The sequence below is a fragment of the Molossus molossus genome, unplaced genomic scaffold, assembly GCF_014108415.1.
Source record: "Molossus molossus isolate mMolMol1 unplaced genomic scaffold, mMolMol1.p scaffold_m16_p_14, whole genome shotgun sequence".
Taxonomy (NCBI): domain Eukaryota; kingdom Metazoa; phylum Chordata; class Mammalia; order Chiroptera; family Molossidae; genus Molossus; species Molossus molossus.
This window is the reverse complement of record NW_023425349.1, coordinates 87,683,520-87,700,387: the sequence shown is the minus strand read 5'-3', so window position 1 is coordinate 87,700,387 and position 16,868 is coordinate 87,683,520. Positions and strand designations below refer to the sequence as shown.

Sequence of the window (16,868 nt, the reverse complement as noted above, 5' to 3'; positions counted from 1 at the left end):
GTAACACGGCCCTGGGCCCCACGGCCCCCACAGTAACACGGCCCTGGGCCCCATGTCCCCCACAGTAACACGGCCCTGGGCCCCATGTCCCCCATAATAACACTGTCCTGTGCCCCCATGTCCCCTGCAGTTGAGAGGTAACACCTTCACTAGCACCCGTGCAGCCTGTTCTCCGGGGGAGACCCTAGAGAAGCAGCTTTAGACTTCCCTTGGCATTTTGCCTGGGCTGTCAGTACAGAGGGCAGGGTCACAAGCAGCCTCGGGCACTCTCAGGGGCTGTGTCCCCTCTGCCAGTCAGGGGAACCAGCACTGTCTGAGCAGGCCCTGCAGTAGGCTTTGGGGTGGGGCCAGGAGGGGAACACCTGTGTGCTTCTTGCCTCTTTCATGGTGGGCCCAGTGGGGTGAGTGGGCCAGTGCCCTCTCAACAATGTCCTGGTGGGCACATCTCCTCCGGCCTCAAGGCTTGAGTGAGCAGTGCAGGGCATCTCTGCCGCCTCACCCCAGCCCAGCGGCCAGGACGGGCAGCCTTCACTCAGGAAGAACAGCCCACGTCCAGTAGCTGATAGTAGCTGTGGGTACATCGTCCTCTCTGGGACTCAGTTTCTCCATCTGTAGAGTGGGGCCATGGCAGATCTTTCTTGCTGGGGCAGTGTCTGGCTGAAGTGGGCTAATTTCTCAGGACCCCAATGCCTCCAGTCAACGGCCCTGGCAGCCTCTGCCCTGTGGTTTCTGTGTAGTGGTGGGTTCTCGGTCAGTAGGCAGAGCAGGGCCTGGAGGGACAGAGAGGGTTAGTCAGGGGTCACTGACTTGGGTGGGAAGTGGAGTGGAGGTGGGCGTAACACAGAGGGTGGGCACCTCGTCCCGACGAAGTGGCTGACCCGTTGACCCTGCGCATGGCTGTCCTGCAGGCTTTGGCAGAGCATGAAGACGAGCTCCCAGAGCACTTCAAACCCTCGCAGCTCATCAAAGACCTCGCCAAAGAGATCCGGCTCAGTGAGGTAGGCTGACGGCAGGGCCCGCGGACTGCGTGAGTGTCTTCTCTGGCCCTCTGTAGAGCTGCTTGCCTGGAACAGCCACGTGGCTCACCTGCAGGGTCTGGGCTCAGACTCCTGCCCCTGTGGCGTCTCTTGGTAGGAGTGTAGGGAGTGAGAGGTGGAATGGGGGGGCCCCTCTGCAGCTCCCTGTGCAGGTAAGGGAGGATGATTCCAGCCCCTCCAGCAGTACCCATCAAGGGGGTAGAGGGGTCAAGTGGCTGATGGTGTAGATGACTGTGGCCATGGCACATGATCGGTGTAGACAGGTGTGCATATCACACAGATGGTGTAGACAGAGGTAGCATGTTACATGATGGTATAAATCAGTGGTTCTCAACCTTCCTAATGCCGCAACCCTTTAATACAGTTCCTCAAGTTGTGGTGACCCCCGACCTTAAAATTAATTTTGGTTGCTACTTCATAACTGTAATCTTCTGCTGTTATGAATCACCATCGGAAATATGTGTTTTCCGATGGTCTTAGGCGACCCCTGTGAAAGGGTGGTTCAACCCCCAAAGGGGAACGACCCACAGGTTGAGAGCCGCTGGTTAAATAGATGTGTTACTCAGTAGTGTAGACAGATGTTCATGTTACATGGATGGTGTAGATAAGAGTAGGCGTCACACAGAGTATAGACAGATGCTAGCTGGCCACATGGAATGTGTAGGTAGATGTGTCCATGTCCAAGGATGGTACAGACAGATGTGTCCATGTTATGTGGGTGGTATAGACAGATGTATCTGTGTCACACAATGGTATAGACAGATGTGATTGTATCACATGATGCTGTACTGTAGATGGATGTGCCTATGTCACACAATGGTGTGGACGGATGCGGGTGTATCACACAGAGGTGTGGACGGATGCAGGTGTATCACACAGAGGTGTGGACGCATGGGAGTGTATCACACAGAGGTGTGGATGGTGTGGACAGATGTGGGTGTATCACACAGAGGTGTGGACGGATGTGGGTGTATCACACAGAGGTGTGGACGGATGCTGGTGTATCACACAGGTGTGGACAGATGTGGGTGTATCACAGAGGTGTGGACAGATGCGGGTGTATCACACAATGGTGTGGATGGATGTGGGTGTATCACACAGGTGTGGACGGATGGGCGTGTATCACACAGAGGTGTGGATGGTGTGGATGGATGCGGGTGTATCACACAATGGTGTGGATGGATGTGGGTGTATCACACAGAGGTGTGGATGGTGTGGATGGATGCGGGTGTATCACACAATGGTGTGGATGGATGTGGGTGTATCACACAGAGGTGTGGATGGTGTGGATGGATGCGGGTGTATCACACAATGGTGTGGACAGATGCGGGTGTATCACACAATGGTGTGGATGGATGTGGGTGTATCACACAGGTGTGGACGGATGGGCGTGTATCACACAGAGGTGTGGATGGTGTGGATGGATGCGGGTGTATCACACAATAGTGTGGACGGATGTGGGTGTATCACACAGAGGTGTGGACGGATGTGGGTGTATCACACAGAGGTGTGGACGGATGGGAGTGTATCACACAGAGGTGTGGATGGTGTGGATGGATGCGGGTGTATCACACAATGGTGTGGATGGATGTGGGTGTATCACACAGAGGTGTGGACGGATGGGCGTGTATCACACAGAGGTGTGGATGGTGTGGATGGATGCGGGTGTATCACACAATGGTGTGGATGGATGTGGGTGTATCACACAGAGGTGTGGACGGATGGGCGTGTATCACACAGAGGTGTGGATGGTGTGGATGGATGCGGGTGTATCACACAATGGTGTGGACGGATGTGGGTGTATCACACAGAGGTGTGGACGGATGTGGGTGTATCACACAGAGGTGTGGATGGATGTGGGTGTATCACACAGAGGTGTGGATGGTGTGGATGGATGCGGGTGTATCACACAATGGTGTGGATGGATGTGGGTGTATCACACAGAGGTGTGGACGGATGGGCATGTATCACACAGAGGTGTGGATGGTGTGGACGGATGCGGGTGTATCACACAATGGTGTGGACGGATGTGGGTGTATCACACAGAGGTGTGGACGGATGTGGGTGTATCACACAGAGGTGTGGACGGATGGGAGTGTATCACACAGAGGTGTGGATGGTGTGGACAGATGTGGGTGTATCACACAGAGGTGTGGACGGATGTGGGTGTATCACACAGAGGTGTGGACGGATGCTGGTGTATCACACAGGTGTGGACAGATGCGGGTGTATCACACAGAGGTGTGGTTGGATGTGGGTGTATCACAGTGATGTGGATGGATGCCCTTTTTCTGCTTGAGTGTCTGGGACTGTGGTCATTTCTGACAGGAGGTGGTTGGTTACCTCTTTCTCTCCTTTCTTCAGAATGCCTCCAAGGCTGCCAGACCGGAAGTGACTTCTGCCATTTCCTCCAATGAGGTCTGTTTTGGGGACCGAGGAAAGGAGGAGCCTCCATCCCCCATTGAGGCCAGCCCTCCTCGGTCCTTCCTGGAGAAAGTGTCCAAAAAAAAGACTCCCAAAACCATGAAGATGCCCAAGCCGTCCAAAGTCCCCAAGCCCCCCAAGCCCCCCAAACCCCCAAAGCCCCCCAAATCGCTGAAGCTCAAGGATGGGGGCAAGAAGAAAGGGAAGAAGTGTAGGGGGTCAGCCTCACCCACCATCCCCAACCTGGACCTGTTGGAGGCCCACACCAAGGAGGCACTGACCAAGATTGAGCCGCCCAAGAAGGGCAAGGTGGGTGGCCTTGCCCTCCCCACCTGTACTTAGCCTGCAGACAGCTCTGGGCCAGGCCTGTGGGGCGGAGCTATGGCTGCCAGTTCTGGCACTAGAGACCCAGTGCAGATGGGCTATATCCCAAGCTTGGCGTGGAGGGCAGCTAGGAAGATACCTTCACGATGAAGGCAGCAGTGTCTGTGCTGGGATAGGGTGGCAACATGGAGGGTCACCTGGGGGATGAGCTGCCTGAGTCTTCCCAGGCATTGGGCTGAGATTTACGAGTGGGTCAGGCACCAAGTGGAGGGCAGTGGGGAGGCAGGAGAGAGACTGGCAAGGGGGCCCAAGCCCCTGTGGGCAGTGAGAGAGGCGGGCCTGGCCCTGAGGACCCGCTAGTGTAATCAGAGGACCTTAAGTATGGGCTTCGGGGACCATGAGTTTCTGAGACCAGGTCTCATTGAGTGAATTGCTGCTAGTGGGAGGCGGTTAACCTTCCAGGAGGTTTGCAACCATCAGGGCCAGTGTTTCAGGGCTGCAGCGGGGCACATGATTCTCCTTTCCTCAAGGCAAAAAGGGTAGATAAATGAAGCAATGAACAGATGGGTGAAGGAAGGAGGGAGGGAGGAAGAGAGGCTGGAAGGAGAGGGGATGGATGGGTGGTAGGTGAAAGGATGGGTAGTTGGTGGGTGGGTAGGTGGATAGGTGGTGGATGGATGGGTAGGTGGATGTGTGGGTGGATGGGTGAATGGATGGATGGATAGATGGGTGAGTGAGTGGGTGGGATGAATGGATGGATGGGTAGATAGGTGGGTGGGTAGATGGTGGATGGGTGGGTGGATGGGTGTGTGGGTGGATGGATGGGTGAGTGGGTGGATGGATGAATAGATGGGTGGATGGATGAGTGGGTGGGTGGATGGGTAGGTGGATGGATATATGGGCGGGTGGGTGGATGGGTGGATGGATGGGTGGGTGGATGGGTAGGTGGATAGATAGATGGATAGATGGTAGATGGATGTATGGGTGAATGGATGGATAGTAGATGGATGTGTGGGTGGGTGGGATGAATAGATGGATGGGTAGATAGGTGGGTGGGTAGATGGTGGATGGGTGGGTGAGTGGGTGGATGGATGAATAGATGGGTGGATGGATGAGGGTGGGTGGATGGGTAGGTGGATAGATGGGCGGGTGGGTGGATGGGTGGGTGGATGGGTGGGTGGGTGGATGGGTGGGTGGGTGGGTGGGTGTGTGGGTGGATGGATGAATAGATGGGTGGATGGATGAGTGGGTGGGTGGATGGGTAGGTGGATGGATATATGGGCGGGTGGGTGGATGGGCGGGTGGATAGATGGGTGGATGGATGGGTGGATGGGTGGGTGGATGGGTAGGTGGATAGATAGATGGATAGATGGTAGATGGATGTATGGGTGGATGGATGGGTAGGTGGATGGGTGGGTGGATGGTAGATGGATGGGTGGGTGGATAAGTGGATGGGTGGGTGGATGGGTGGGTGGGTGGGTGGGTGGGTGGAAGCATGAATGAGCAGCTGCATGTGGGCCAGGAGGAGAGAGGGGCTCTGTGGTTTTTGTTTTGTCCTCTAGCCTGAGGTAGCCCACTACCCTCCCATGTCTACCTCTGGGTCATGGCTGCTACTTTCTAGGCCACAAAGAGCGTCCTGAGTGTGCCCAACAAGGAGGTAATCAGCACACAGAATGATGTGGAGAGGCTGGAAATCAGAGAGCAAACCAAGAGCAAGTCAGAGGCCAAGTGGAAGTACAAGGTGAGATGTGTTTACGTGGTTGTGCATGTGTATGTGCACCTGTGTATTTGCATATGCATGCGGGTGAAGGAGTCTACCTCCAGGGAGGGCTGCATTCACGAGAGAGGTGGTGTGTAGGGTGTGTGTGACTTGGTGTTGTGAGCAGAGGCACACACCTATGCAGCTGTGTGAATGTTATTGTAGGGCATGTGCAAGTGTGTGTCCACTTGTCCCTGGTAGGTAGTGTGCTGTGAAGGTTTGGGTATCTGTGGCCTTGGAAGGGCACCTCCCAGGGTGTTGTGATGGGAGCATCCTGGTGTGAGAGGTTGAGCTTGTTGCCCTTGGAGATGAGCAATGGCATTGCCCTCCTTCACCCAGCCCTGGTTTGAGCTCACACTCCCAGGGTAGGTCCTGCAGGCCCATGGGTCCCTGGATGACATGTTCAGAGGGAGGAGGCTGGCTGGTCCGGCTGCCTCTGCCCACTGACATCCATGTGGGACTTAAGGATGGCCCCGCGTTTGCTCTGCAGAACAGCAAACCTGACTCCCTACTGAAGATGGAGGAAGAGCAGAAGTTGGAGAAGCCTCCTACGTCAGGGAGCAAAGACACCAAATTCTCATTTTCCTTCTCCAACAAGAAGCTTCTGGGGTATGTGATGCTCATCACAGGAGGGGTTATTCCCACTTGCATCACAGACACACACACACTCTCTCTCTCTCCAGGTGAAGCCCAGGTGAGCTGGCTGACATCACGGGGAATATCCCTTGTAGGGGCCACACTGGGCAAACCCCTTTCCTGCCTCCTAAGCCAATAGCTGGTATGGATGGGGAGGGGACAGCAGTGTGTGTTGGCAGGAAGGGGAGAGTGTGACTGGGTGTATTAGCTGAGTGGCTGTCCTGGGCTGGCTCCAGGATGTGTAGTGGGGGGAGGGGCCAGAGTGAACCCAGTACTCTCCAGTCCACCTAAAATCATAACTGTGACAGGGACCATGGGTCCTTGTGTGCCCAAGGGAATCGAGAGGGCTTTCACGAGGAGATGGAACTGAGCTGAGATATTGGGGTGCCCAGCCTGGGAGGGGATGTGTGCGTGAGCGGCGGTGTCTGGTTTCCAGACTGTGGGACAGGTCTGTGTTGGTGACAGCGGCAGCCCAGCCCACTGCGCGGTGGATGGGACATGGCCTCGTGCTGCAGAGGTCTCGCACCGGCCGTGGTCCTGAGGTGTTTGCTGAGGCAGAAGTCCAGGTTGGGTGGCCTGAAGGCAGAAAGCAGACACAGCCGTGGGAATGGGGCCACTTGCCTGTGGTGGGCCTGTTTCTTCATCTGCAAGATGGGAGGAGAAGGCCACTTCACGTTAGGTGGGCCAGCGTCTGGGGCCCGTTTTTCCTGAGACCTCACAGCAACGAGCTGAGACTGCCCAGCGAGCAGGGGGGCTGGGTCTGGTCTGTGGGCCCTGTTGCCCTGACTTCATGGCTCTGAGCACGTCCTTGACTATCCTGGGGTCCTGGAGAGCTTTGAAATGGTGTTAACTCTGTGACTCACCTGCTGCAGGGGTTAGAAATGGAGAGAGAGGTGGACATGACTCTAACCATATCACACCTGTCATGTACGTGTGCGTGTGTGTGTGTGTGTTACCTGGATCATACACACCCGGCAGGCTTGCTGATGGTCAGCCTCTGTTTCTGCAGTTGGGACTTGGAGTTGTGCCCTTGGGAGTCGCAGACCCCTCTGTCCCAGCTGCTGTCCCCGCTGCTGAGCGTGTCCAGGCCTGGGCCAGTGGGGAGGCTGCCGCTGGCGCTTGTGGGGCAGGCTGAAGGAAGGCCATGCAGTCCAGTGGCCAGGGCGGGGCGGCGCGGGCTCACCCTGAAAGATCGAGGAGAGGCCTTGCCTCAGCGGAGAGGGCCAGGCCCCACTGCGTGGGTGTGCCCCGTCCGTGCCCGCGTCCATGGTATCCAGGAGGGAGCTACGGGATCGGGAAGTGCTCAGCCTGACTGCTGACCCTCTGAGGCCCTTGGCGGGGTGCTGGGGCCACCGGTGGCTGTGTGGACCCCACTGACCAGCACACTTCTGTCCTAGCCCCAAGGCCCTCAAGCCACAGCCGAGCCCCGGGGTGTTTGGGAACTTGCAGAACTTCAAGGAGGACAAGCCCCAGCCCGTGCGGGATGAGTACGAGTACGTGTCAGACGACGGGGAGCTCAAGATCGATGAGTTTCCCATCAGGAGGAAGAAAAACGCCCCGAAGAGGGACCTGTCCTGTGAGTCGGGGGACTTGTGGGGGGCAGACCCAGCTCTGGAGCACTATCGGGAGGGGGGTGGCAGGCATGGCTGGCTGGAGCCACCCTCCCAGAGCCACTGCTGACGCTTGTCTGCTTTGGTCCCAGTCTTACTGGACAAGAAGGAGCAGCTGCCCACACCCGTCGCGAAGCCAAAGCTGGACTCGGCGCTCTACAAGGTGAGCCTTCCGAGCCCCGAGGCCGTGGCCAGTATGTGTTCTTCTTGGGGTGCAAAGGGGTGTCTTTACGTTCCACCCTGTCCTCGGAGGTTTGGTGTGGGGGCCAGCCTACACTCTAGAGGTGGGGATGTTTGGCCGGTGCCTCGCCTGGGAGGGAAGAAGGGAGGCTTGGGGTGTGGGGGTTCTGTGGTCTCCTAGTGGCGGGGCCTCGGGAAGGCAGCCAGACCTGCCATGAAGATGGTGCATCTTCTTGATACTGAGGCCCAGGTGCGGGTGAGCGGGACCTGCTGGGGCCCAGGTTAGATAGCCTGTAAGGCTTCACCAGCCGCGACAGGGGGTTGGGGGTCTCCATGGGGGCACATGCTGCCTGGGGAGTCTTGGGGTATCTCCTCAGAGCCTCCTGCCAGGGGCTAACTGGGGCCCTTGGGTGTGGGTGCATCCTCCCGCCCTCTTCTGATCTGACCACACTGCCTCCTTTGTACCTGTGTTCAATATTGGGGCTCTCGCATAAGGGCCTGGGGACCAGGGTTCCTCTGGGAAATGGTACTGGGCATGGTGGTATGCGGTCCTTTTTGGGCGGGGCTCTGTGACGCCAGTGGACAGCACCCTCACCAGGTGTCTGGCCATGTGCTCATCACAGGCTGGGATCTTACTTTTTTTTTTTTTAATGTTTAAAACCTTTTTTTTTGTCAAGGGGAACAGTAGCCCTGTCCCTTCCCCCAGCTCTGTTCTGACCAGTTTCCGATCCCCACAGCCAAGCGAGGACTCCTCGGACGAGGGCTCCCTTCGGATCGACACGGACACCAAGCCCACTCGCAACGCCAAAGTGAAGAAGGACGGCGGGGGCTCGGCCGCGGGCATCCTGGACCTGCTGCAGGCCAGCGAGGAGGTGGGCGCGCTGGACTACAACCCCAACAGGTAGGCCTGGGCCTGGAGTGGCCGGGAGGGGGGGGGTACGAGGCAGGGCTCTGTTGGCCATGGTAGGTTGTGCGCAGGGGGCTCCCTTTGCAGGGGCCTGCGCCCCAGGGGCCGGTAGCCAGAGGACCCCTCCCTGCCTCCCTGGCAGAGGGGATGCTCGGCAGTCAGGGCGTTCGGTGCATGTTTGCTGGCCCCGTGGGTCGTGCATGTCTGTGGAGATCCTGACGAGGGCACAGAGCTCCAAGAACAGGCTCCTCCCCCCCACAGCTGAGGAGTGACTGGGTGGGGACCCTGCAGGAGAAGCAGAGGGGCTGCCATCCCTGGAGGGCCTTTGGGGAGGCAGTGCGGGGCCAGGCGGCAGGGCTACTCCGGGCTGGGATGTCCAGCCGCCTCTGTCTTGTCACTTCCTGAATGCCATTGAAAATAACATAAGAAGATGTCTGTGACGTGCACTATGCGCTCAAGCCAAGGGCATTTGAGGGGCCTCTCTGGGACCACGAGGCTGCCTTCTCCGCAGAAACCTCACCCCAGGGCACAGGGACGTGAGACCGCACGCGGAGGGGCCGGACTGGCACCGGCGGGCACAGTGTCTGAGAGCAGGCGTGCGGCCTGTCAGCTGGGTCAGGAGCCCACTCACGCGGGCATGGGTGCTGCGTTGTCGTGGAGACCCCGAGATTCTAGGCAGATGGGCAGGTGGTTCAGGACGTGTGTCCGCTCTTCTCAGGCCAGGTGGCCCTTCCTGCCCAGGCCTGACAAGGCCCAGTTCTCTGATTCAAGAGAAATGGATTCATCTGGGCTTTGCACTGGACGAAGGGCTGAGGATTGTGTCTCTCTCAATCCCAACAAGCATTTAACAATGCTTAAATTCTGTTAAGCATTTCGGCCAATACTTTTTTCCCACATGGAATTTCTGTAAATGTCACAGACAGAACTGAGGTGTTGAGGCCTATACCCCCTGCAGCCTCCTGCCTGGGGACCTTAGCCACCATAAGGGGTTTCTCTCCTTCTGCTGAGACAACTCGCACAAGTCCACACTGCTGGGGGGCAGCAGAGGAAAGACCAGAATCCCCATCTGCCTGATAACAACCCAAACCCGGGGCCCAGGAAGGCTGACCCAGGCCAGAGTGACTTGGCCTGAGGAAGGTGGGGCCCGTGTGGTCTGCTTGGTACCTTCTCTGTGCCCCAGATCTGCCCTCCACTCGTGCCCCTCTGAGTCTGTTTCCAGAATTGAGGTCCCAGGGCTGTGTGAGTCCATGGGGGCCACATGCCAGGCCCATCTTAGACGGAGGGGCTCGCTGGAGGCGGATCGGGCTTGATGGACAGAGCTCTGGCTACTCAAATGGCTATGTTTTTGTTCATAAGTTACAATTTTTTATGCAGTGTTATGTCCTCTCATGGGAGTGGGTGCAGGGCCCTGGCCCCTGTGTGGTTTCTGTGGGTGTGAAATCCAAGCCTCTCCCTGCAGGGTGCCCTGGGCATTTGCCAGAAGTCTGGCCATGAGCCCTTTCCTGGGGCACCAGTGCCCAGTGTCGGCTCCACGCCCCTCTGGGGTGCCTTTTTCTGAGTGGAAGCTGGTTTTCTCAGTACCTGGTTGACACTCAGACCCTGGAGAGGAGCTCTAGACACCCTGGGCTCCTAGAAGGTCCAGGGAGAGACCCCAAGAGGAGGACAGATGGGCCAGTGCCCAGGACTTGAGCCTGAGCACAGGCGCCTTGGCTTGGGCTCCCGGCTGACCCGGGCGGGCCGCCCCCAGAGGGCCGCTGGCCTGCGGACGAGCTGCCCACGGCCCTGCAGACGCACACTCGCCGTACCGCCCGCACTGCGCACGTGCCTGCCGGCCGCCCTCAGCCCGCCACAGGCGGTTCCTCTCCAGAGTCTCCCATTTGGAGCGTAGGTCAGTTTTTGATGGTCCATTTGCTGTGTTTTAAGTATTTGCTATTTGGGAAAGAAACAGCTGAAGAAAATGGAGGAAAATATGTTAATTTCTCGTGGCTGGTTTGCTTAGTGTTTACTGCTCAAGGAGCGGAGCAGATTTTGATATGATAATTGGAGGATTAAGGTATTACTTTCCATGTGCACTGGTTAGACTTGGCTCCTTGATCTGCCCCTGCTGTGGACAGACGGCAGCCCCGGGCGGTGGCCCTGGGCTCCACGGCCCCCCTCTTGGGTTGCAGCTGAGCTGGACCTCGGGGTCCAGCTGGTACGGGTGGGCAGCTGGCTTCGAGGGGACCCTCACGGTGGGTGTCCTGGCCCCCGCCTTCCCATCCTTTTCAGAAGCCTGGTGTTTGTATGGTCTGAGGCTGGGTAAGGGGCCTGGACCTTCAGGGCCGGCCGCAGCACCGTCCTTCCCAAGGGCTGGAGGACCGCTGTGGGCTTGCTGGCTCCCAGGCTGGGTGGGGGCTGTCCCTGCTCCGGAGAATGTAGTGACCACAGGAGCAGTGGGGCTGCCGCATGCTGCAGCCCCCGGGGTCTGGGCAGGCACGTCGGGGTGCTGTGGGGCCGGACTGGGCCGTGGGCACTGGGGCAAGCTGGGGGTTCCTGAAGAACCAGGGTGGTCTGACGGCACTTGATTTTCCCATTGTTTGTGGCTTAGGAACATAATCCTGTTCAGTCCCAGTGAAACCCCGAAACACTTTGGTCCAGTGTGTCTTGGGTGGGGCGGGGAGGTGGGGTTGGAGGGGGGCTGCCCATCGCCTCCTCCCCCAGCTCGGCCTGGAGCCCGGCAGTGCCGCTCGCAGGACGCTGCCGTGCACACTGGCCTAGGTGGTCCCGGGACCTCAGAGACTGTCCTGTGTGTCTGTGCCTCTGTGGCCGCTCCATCTCTCCGCCCCCTCCGGCCTCAGTCTGGGAACCTCTTGTTTCCGAGCAGGTACTCCTGACCCCTTCTCACTGTAATGGTCTTACTACATGTGCCTCAGACCCTCCTTGGGAGTGGAGGTGGGGCGGGCAGGGGCGGTGTAAGGACGGTGCCGAACCCTCGGTGAGGCCTTGGACCCGCACTTGTTGGTGCAGCATCGGGGTCACGGCAGCCCTGCGGGCAGGTCTGTCCCCTGGGGTGGGCAGAGAGGGCTTCTGCCTCAGACACACAGGGTGGGGCTCCTGCTGCCTCCTCCCGGGACTCCTAGGTCTGTGACAGCTGGAGGGATAGCGGGGCTGTGGTTCCCCCAGCCCCGAGCCAGGCTCCAGGCCCTGCCTTCCGGGACTCTAGGGAGCAGAGGGAGACACCCTCCCCCGCCAGGCCCTGATGCAGTGAGAGGTGTGGTTGGGCCCCCACAGGCTGGGTTGGCCATTCTTTCTAGGGTGATGGCCAGAAATGGCCCCGAAGAGAGACACCCCACTGGCCAGCTCCCCTGGGAGCTGCCTGGCTGGGCTCTGTGCCTTGTGAGGGTGCGGGAGGTGAACAGGGCAGGGCCTCCTGTCCTGGCTGCAGGGGCACCCAGAGCCCCGGCCGTCCAGAATCCCTGGGAAGGGCCTGGGTATTGGCATTTATATGCTACGCAGGGATTCTGGTGCACGGAATCCCTAGGGGTACTGGTTGTGAGAGGTGTGGGCTGGGCATGGACGGGCTGTGGGGCAGGGGAGGGCACGGAGCAGAGAAGCCCCCCACCTTTGAGGAGGCTGGGCAGGACCCTGTGGGAGAGGCTGCAGTGACAAGGAGGCCAGGGAAGCTGCTTGAGGAGCCCAGGACTCAGCCTAGAGGGGCGGCTGTTCAGAGCTCTCTGGACGCGGCTTTGAGGAAAGGTGCCACCTGCCTGCCCTCCCCGAACCAGGGCAGCACATAACCAGGTGCTGGGCAGTGGTGCTGGCTGCACTGGTGTTTCAGAAGCTGGAGCAGGTCCTCTGGAGGGAGGGGAGCCAGTGCAGCCAGGGGAGGCAGCACGGGCTCAAGCATGGGGCAGGGGACAAAGGGCTTGGCCAGGAAAGTATAGACTGGTGCTGGGGGACAGCACTGCCCAGAGCTGGAGGGCAGCAGGGTTGGGTCAGTGAGGGGAAGGTGGCATCAAGAAGTTGCCCCTTTCAGCCTGGGCATCTCAAGGGCTGAGAGGGACTAAGCTCTGGCTGAGCTGAGGTGTGGCTGTGGCTATCAGGTGAAGTACAGGTGAAAGTGCAGAGCAGGTGGAGGTGCAGAGCAGGTGGAGGTGCAGAGCAGGTAGAGGTGCAGAGCAGGTGGAGGTGCAGATGCAGGTGTAAGTAGGGGAGCAGGTGGAGGTGTGCGTGTAGATGCAGGTATGGGTATAGGTCCAGGTGTAGATGTGGTTGAAGGTGCAGGTGGGGGTATAGGTACAGGTACAGGTGTAAGTAGGGGTGCAGGTACAGGTGGGAGTGTAGGTGCAGGTGCAAGTGAGAGTGTAGATGCACGTGCAGGTGTAAGTAGGGATGCAGGTGCAGGTGGGAGTATAGGTGCAGGTGCAGGTGAGGGTGTAAATGCAGGTGTGGGTGTGGGTGTAAGTTAGATGTGTGTATAGGTCCAGGTGTAGATTTGGCTATAGATGTAGTTGCAGGTGACAGCACCGTCATGGAGGGAACATGCGTGTCACCTGGGCAGAGCAGGGGCCATGGGAGTGAGATGCTGTGGTCCCCCATATGCTGGGTAGAGGGGTGCCCTTGAAGGCACTGTGGGAGAAGCAAGTGGGCTGTGGCTGAGGACAGGGGGCCATGGTGGGACAGCAGCGTGGGGGTGATGCAGACACGAGCTGGTTGGAGTGGAGGAGGGCCGGCAGCTTGGGGCCTTAGTCTGCCCACCACTTCCCTCTGTCTCTCTCCTCTCCCTCCACCTTCCTGGCCTGTGTTCCCTGAACTGTCCCCTCTCTGTCTACAGGCCTCCAACTCTCCCTTTGGAATGGGGGGTGGGGCAAAGGGTAGGGGATGGGAGGTGGCTGGCCATTTCCATGGGGTGATCGTCAGCCACCACCATCCTTCCCACATCCTCTACTGATCACCGGCCATGCGGGCTGTGGGCGGTGGGCCTGGTCTGAGTGCCTGTCTCTCTGCCTCCAGCCAGCCCCCAGCGTCCCCCAGCACGCAGGAAGCCATTCAGGGAATGCTGTCCATGGCCAACCTGCAGGCCTCCGACTCCTGCCTGCAGACGGCGTGGGGCGCCGGCCAGGCCAAGGGCAGCTCGCTGGCGGCCCACGGCGCCCGGAAGAACGGCGCGGGCAGCAAGAGCGCGGGCAAGCGGCTGCTGAAGAGGGCGGCCAAGAACAGTGTGGACCTGGACGACTATGAGGAGGAGCAGGACCACCTGGACGCCTGCTTCAAGGACTCGGACTACGGTGAGCACCATGCGGAGCTGGACGGTCCAGCGGCCTTTCTCATGAGAGAAAATCGCAGGCGGTAAATGTCACCCTTCAAAAGTGTGCGGCCCAGTGGGGTTTAGTATATTTAGAGGGTGCACCACCACCACCATAGCCAATCTGAGAACCTGTCACCACCCCTGAAGGAAACCGCTCCCCTGACCCCCGGCCCCTGGTGACCACTGGTCTCCTCTGTCTCCCAGACGGCCTGGGCACATCTTCCCAGCGTCCAGCCGTGCTCGGTCTGTCGTGTCTGGCTTCTTTCATTAGCGAGCTCTCCAGGTTCACCCACTGGCTCGTGTCAGCACTTCATCTCGAGGCGGATAGCACCGCAGCGTGGACACACCACGTTGCGTACCCTTCCTCCACCCACGGACACCTGGGGGGCTTCCAGCTTTGGCGATCGTGAATAGTGCTGCTGTGGACATTGGGGTGCCAGGGGGTTTGTGTGCCTGGCTGCAGTGTCCCCAAGTACATCGTGGGAGGGGCGTTGCTGGGTGGATGGCCAGAGCTCTCTCACCTCCTGAGGACCTGGCCGGCGTCCCCATGCAGCGGCACTGTCCCCATGCGGGGACACCGCTGCGCACTAGCAGGGCGTGAAGCTGTGTCCCGGTCTGTCTGAGAGCAGGTGCAGTGCCTGGCTCGCAGTGGCTCTGTGGCCAGCAGCCGAGGTGGGCAGAGCGCCATGGGCGCAGTCCTCCCGGGGCGTGGCCGCTCCCCCCGCAGGCCTCTCCAGGCTCTGGGGTCCGGGCTCTAGAAGATCCAACTGTCAGACTCATGGGAGGTGACGTGGAAGCAAGAGCTGCCTGGGGACGTCTCGGTCCCCTCGGGGCACAGTGTCTAACACAGGCTCACCACTCTCCAGGGTTTGGAGGGCCCTGCCCCTGTTCCAGGGCCTGCCTGCAGCACAGTCCGCATGGCCTGAGGGCCGCGTGTCCGTGCCCCTGTCCCCACACAGCCCTCTGGGGTTGAGGCTGGCCCTGTCTCATCTGGGGGACACATTCCTGCCTCGCTGTGGGGCCTGCCCTGTTCTGACGGACAGTGGAGTGAACTCTATGTTCTGGGCATGGGCTGGGTCCTGAGGGTTCAGGTGCCACAAGTCATGGCGGTTGAAGGTCCCAGCCCACAGTGTGGGAGGTGGGGGTGGTACCTGCAAGTCACCCAGAGCGACTGTGAGGATGCCTCCTCAGAGGCTCCTGAGCCACTCAGCGCCATGGGCGTGTGACGCATTCCTTCCTGGTGGCAGCAGAGAACGAGACATTCTCAGCAGACCTGGTGGACAGTGGGTGCTGCCGTCAGGCTGGTGCGGGCAGAGCTGTTCAGGGACCCACCCCTCCCCCCGTGGTGGCTGGACGGGGCCTCTTGGCCATCCAGTTGCTGCCCCTCTCTGAGCCTAAAGGAGGCCTGGGCTAGACAATTTCAGGGGCACCCCGTGTCCAACCCTCTGCATCCTGAGGATGGCCCAAGGACATGGGTTAGCAGGTGGCAGTGCCCTCGCCCCTTGGCCGGCCCAGTGGCTCAACCCTTCCCCCTCCCCTCCAGTATACCCCTCTCTGGAGTCTGACGAGGACAGCCCAGTGTTCAAGTCCCGGTCCAAGAAGAGGAGAGCCTCGGACGACGCCCCCTACAGCCCGACAGGTAGTGCTGGGGCAGGGGGCTCCGCCCTCACCTGGCAGGAGTCATGGCTCACTGGGGTGTCCCTGCCTGCCTCCCTCCGGGGCCCTGGAGCCCAGGTGCTCTGTGGGCGGGTTGCTGTGGTGCTCCCACGGGGTCCAGCCCTTGTCCTGGTTTCTCCTCAGTGAGCAGCCCAGGAGGCCCACCTTTGCACCGGCCGCCATTGCGGCAGCCAGTAGGGTCACTTCCTGTGTGACCCCCGCCCTCTCTCCCCTTGCTGGGTGGGATCCCGTACCCTGCTGAACCTCTCACTGACCCTCCCCAAGTGAGGTGTCCCTGGGACTCAGGGGCAGGCTGGGCAGGTCCGGGGGAGCCCCGAGGTGCCCACGGTGGCGGGCAGCCAATTGAGGCAGGCTGACCTTCTTTCCCAAAGCGAGGGTTGGCCCATCGGTGCCGAGGCAGGACAGGCCTGTTCGCGAGGGGACCAGAGTGGCCTCCATCGAGACCGGGCTGGCAGCTGCTGCGGCCAAACTATCCCAGCAGGTGAGGAGGGGGCCCCTGTCCCCAATCAAAACCCACCCAGGATGGGGGCTGGCACGGGCTTAGGGGAATTTGAGTATTGCTGACCCCTGTTCTTGTAGGCCCCTAAGTCCCTGAAGGGGGAGGGAGCGGGGACTGGTGGCCGGTGCCTTGGCGAGGTCGGCTGTCCCAGGCACGGAGGGCAGTGGCTCTTCCGGGGCCTCCCCGGCCTGGCAGGCGGTGCTTTCCTCCTGTCCTCCCGGGGCCGGAGTGGGCGCTCCATCTTCTGTTCATCCTGTTTGCCACCCGGTGCCTCCTGGCCGCAGCTCCCTCAGAGCCGGTCTCCGACTCCCAGGTGCCAGCCAGACCGGGCTGATGCCATCTGGGCACCTGAGAAAGTTAACAGGACCAAAGGGAATATTCTAGAACCAGGAGTCCCAAGGCCACTCTGAGCAGAGTGCTGGAGGCGGGGGCTGGGGGCTGGTGCCACCTCCTCCTTGGTCCCATGTGCGGGACACCCCACCGCACAGAGGGAAGCGAGGTGTCCCTCCTCCGGCCCAGCCCTGCCCT

At 59.9% G+C, this 16,868-nt stretch overlaps 1 protein-coding gene across 4 annotated transcripts in view; it reads left to right on the top strand.

Moving 5' to 3' along the window:
• The window catches only part of PHF2 (PHD finger protein 2), an 82,988-nt gene that overhangs the window by 62,929 nt on the left and 3,191 nt on the right, over positions 1 to 16,868 (top strand). For 2 of the 4 annotated variants that reach the window (XM_036260717.1, XM_036260718.1), the window contains exons 11-20: positions 909 to 998; positions 3,402 to 3,770; positions 5,407 to 5,526; positions 6,035 to 6,153; positions 7,578 to 7,756; positions 7,883 to 7,953; positions 8,708 to 8,871; positions 13,870 to 14,144; positions 15,708 to 15,803; positions 16,213 to 16,322. In XM_036260717.1, coding sequence (XP_036116610.1) covers positions 909 to 998; positions 3,402 to 3,770; positions 5,407 to 5,526; positions 6,035 to 6,153; positions 7,578 to 7,756; positions 7,883 to 7,953; positions 8,708 to 8,871; positions 13,870 to 14,144; positions 15,708 to 15,803; positions 16,213 to 16,322 — 1,593 coding nt within the window. The remainder of the gene's footprint in view (positions 1 to 908; positions 999 to 3,401; positions 3,771 to 5,406; positions 5,527 to 6,034; positions 6,154 to 7,577; positions 7,757 to 7,882; positions 7,954 to 8,707; positions 8,872 to 13,869; positions 14,145 to 15,707; positions 15,804 to 16,212; positions 16,323 to 16,868) is intronic. The other 2 variants (XM_036260719.1, XM_036260720.1) reach the window with 2 other exon arrangements.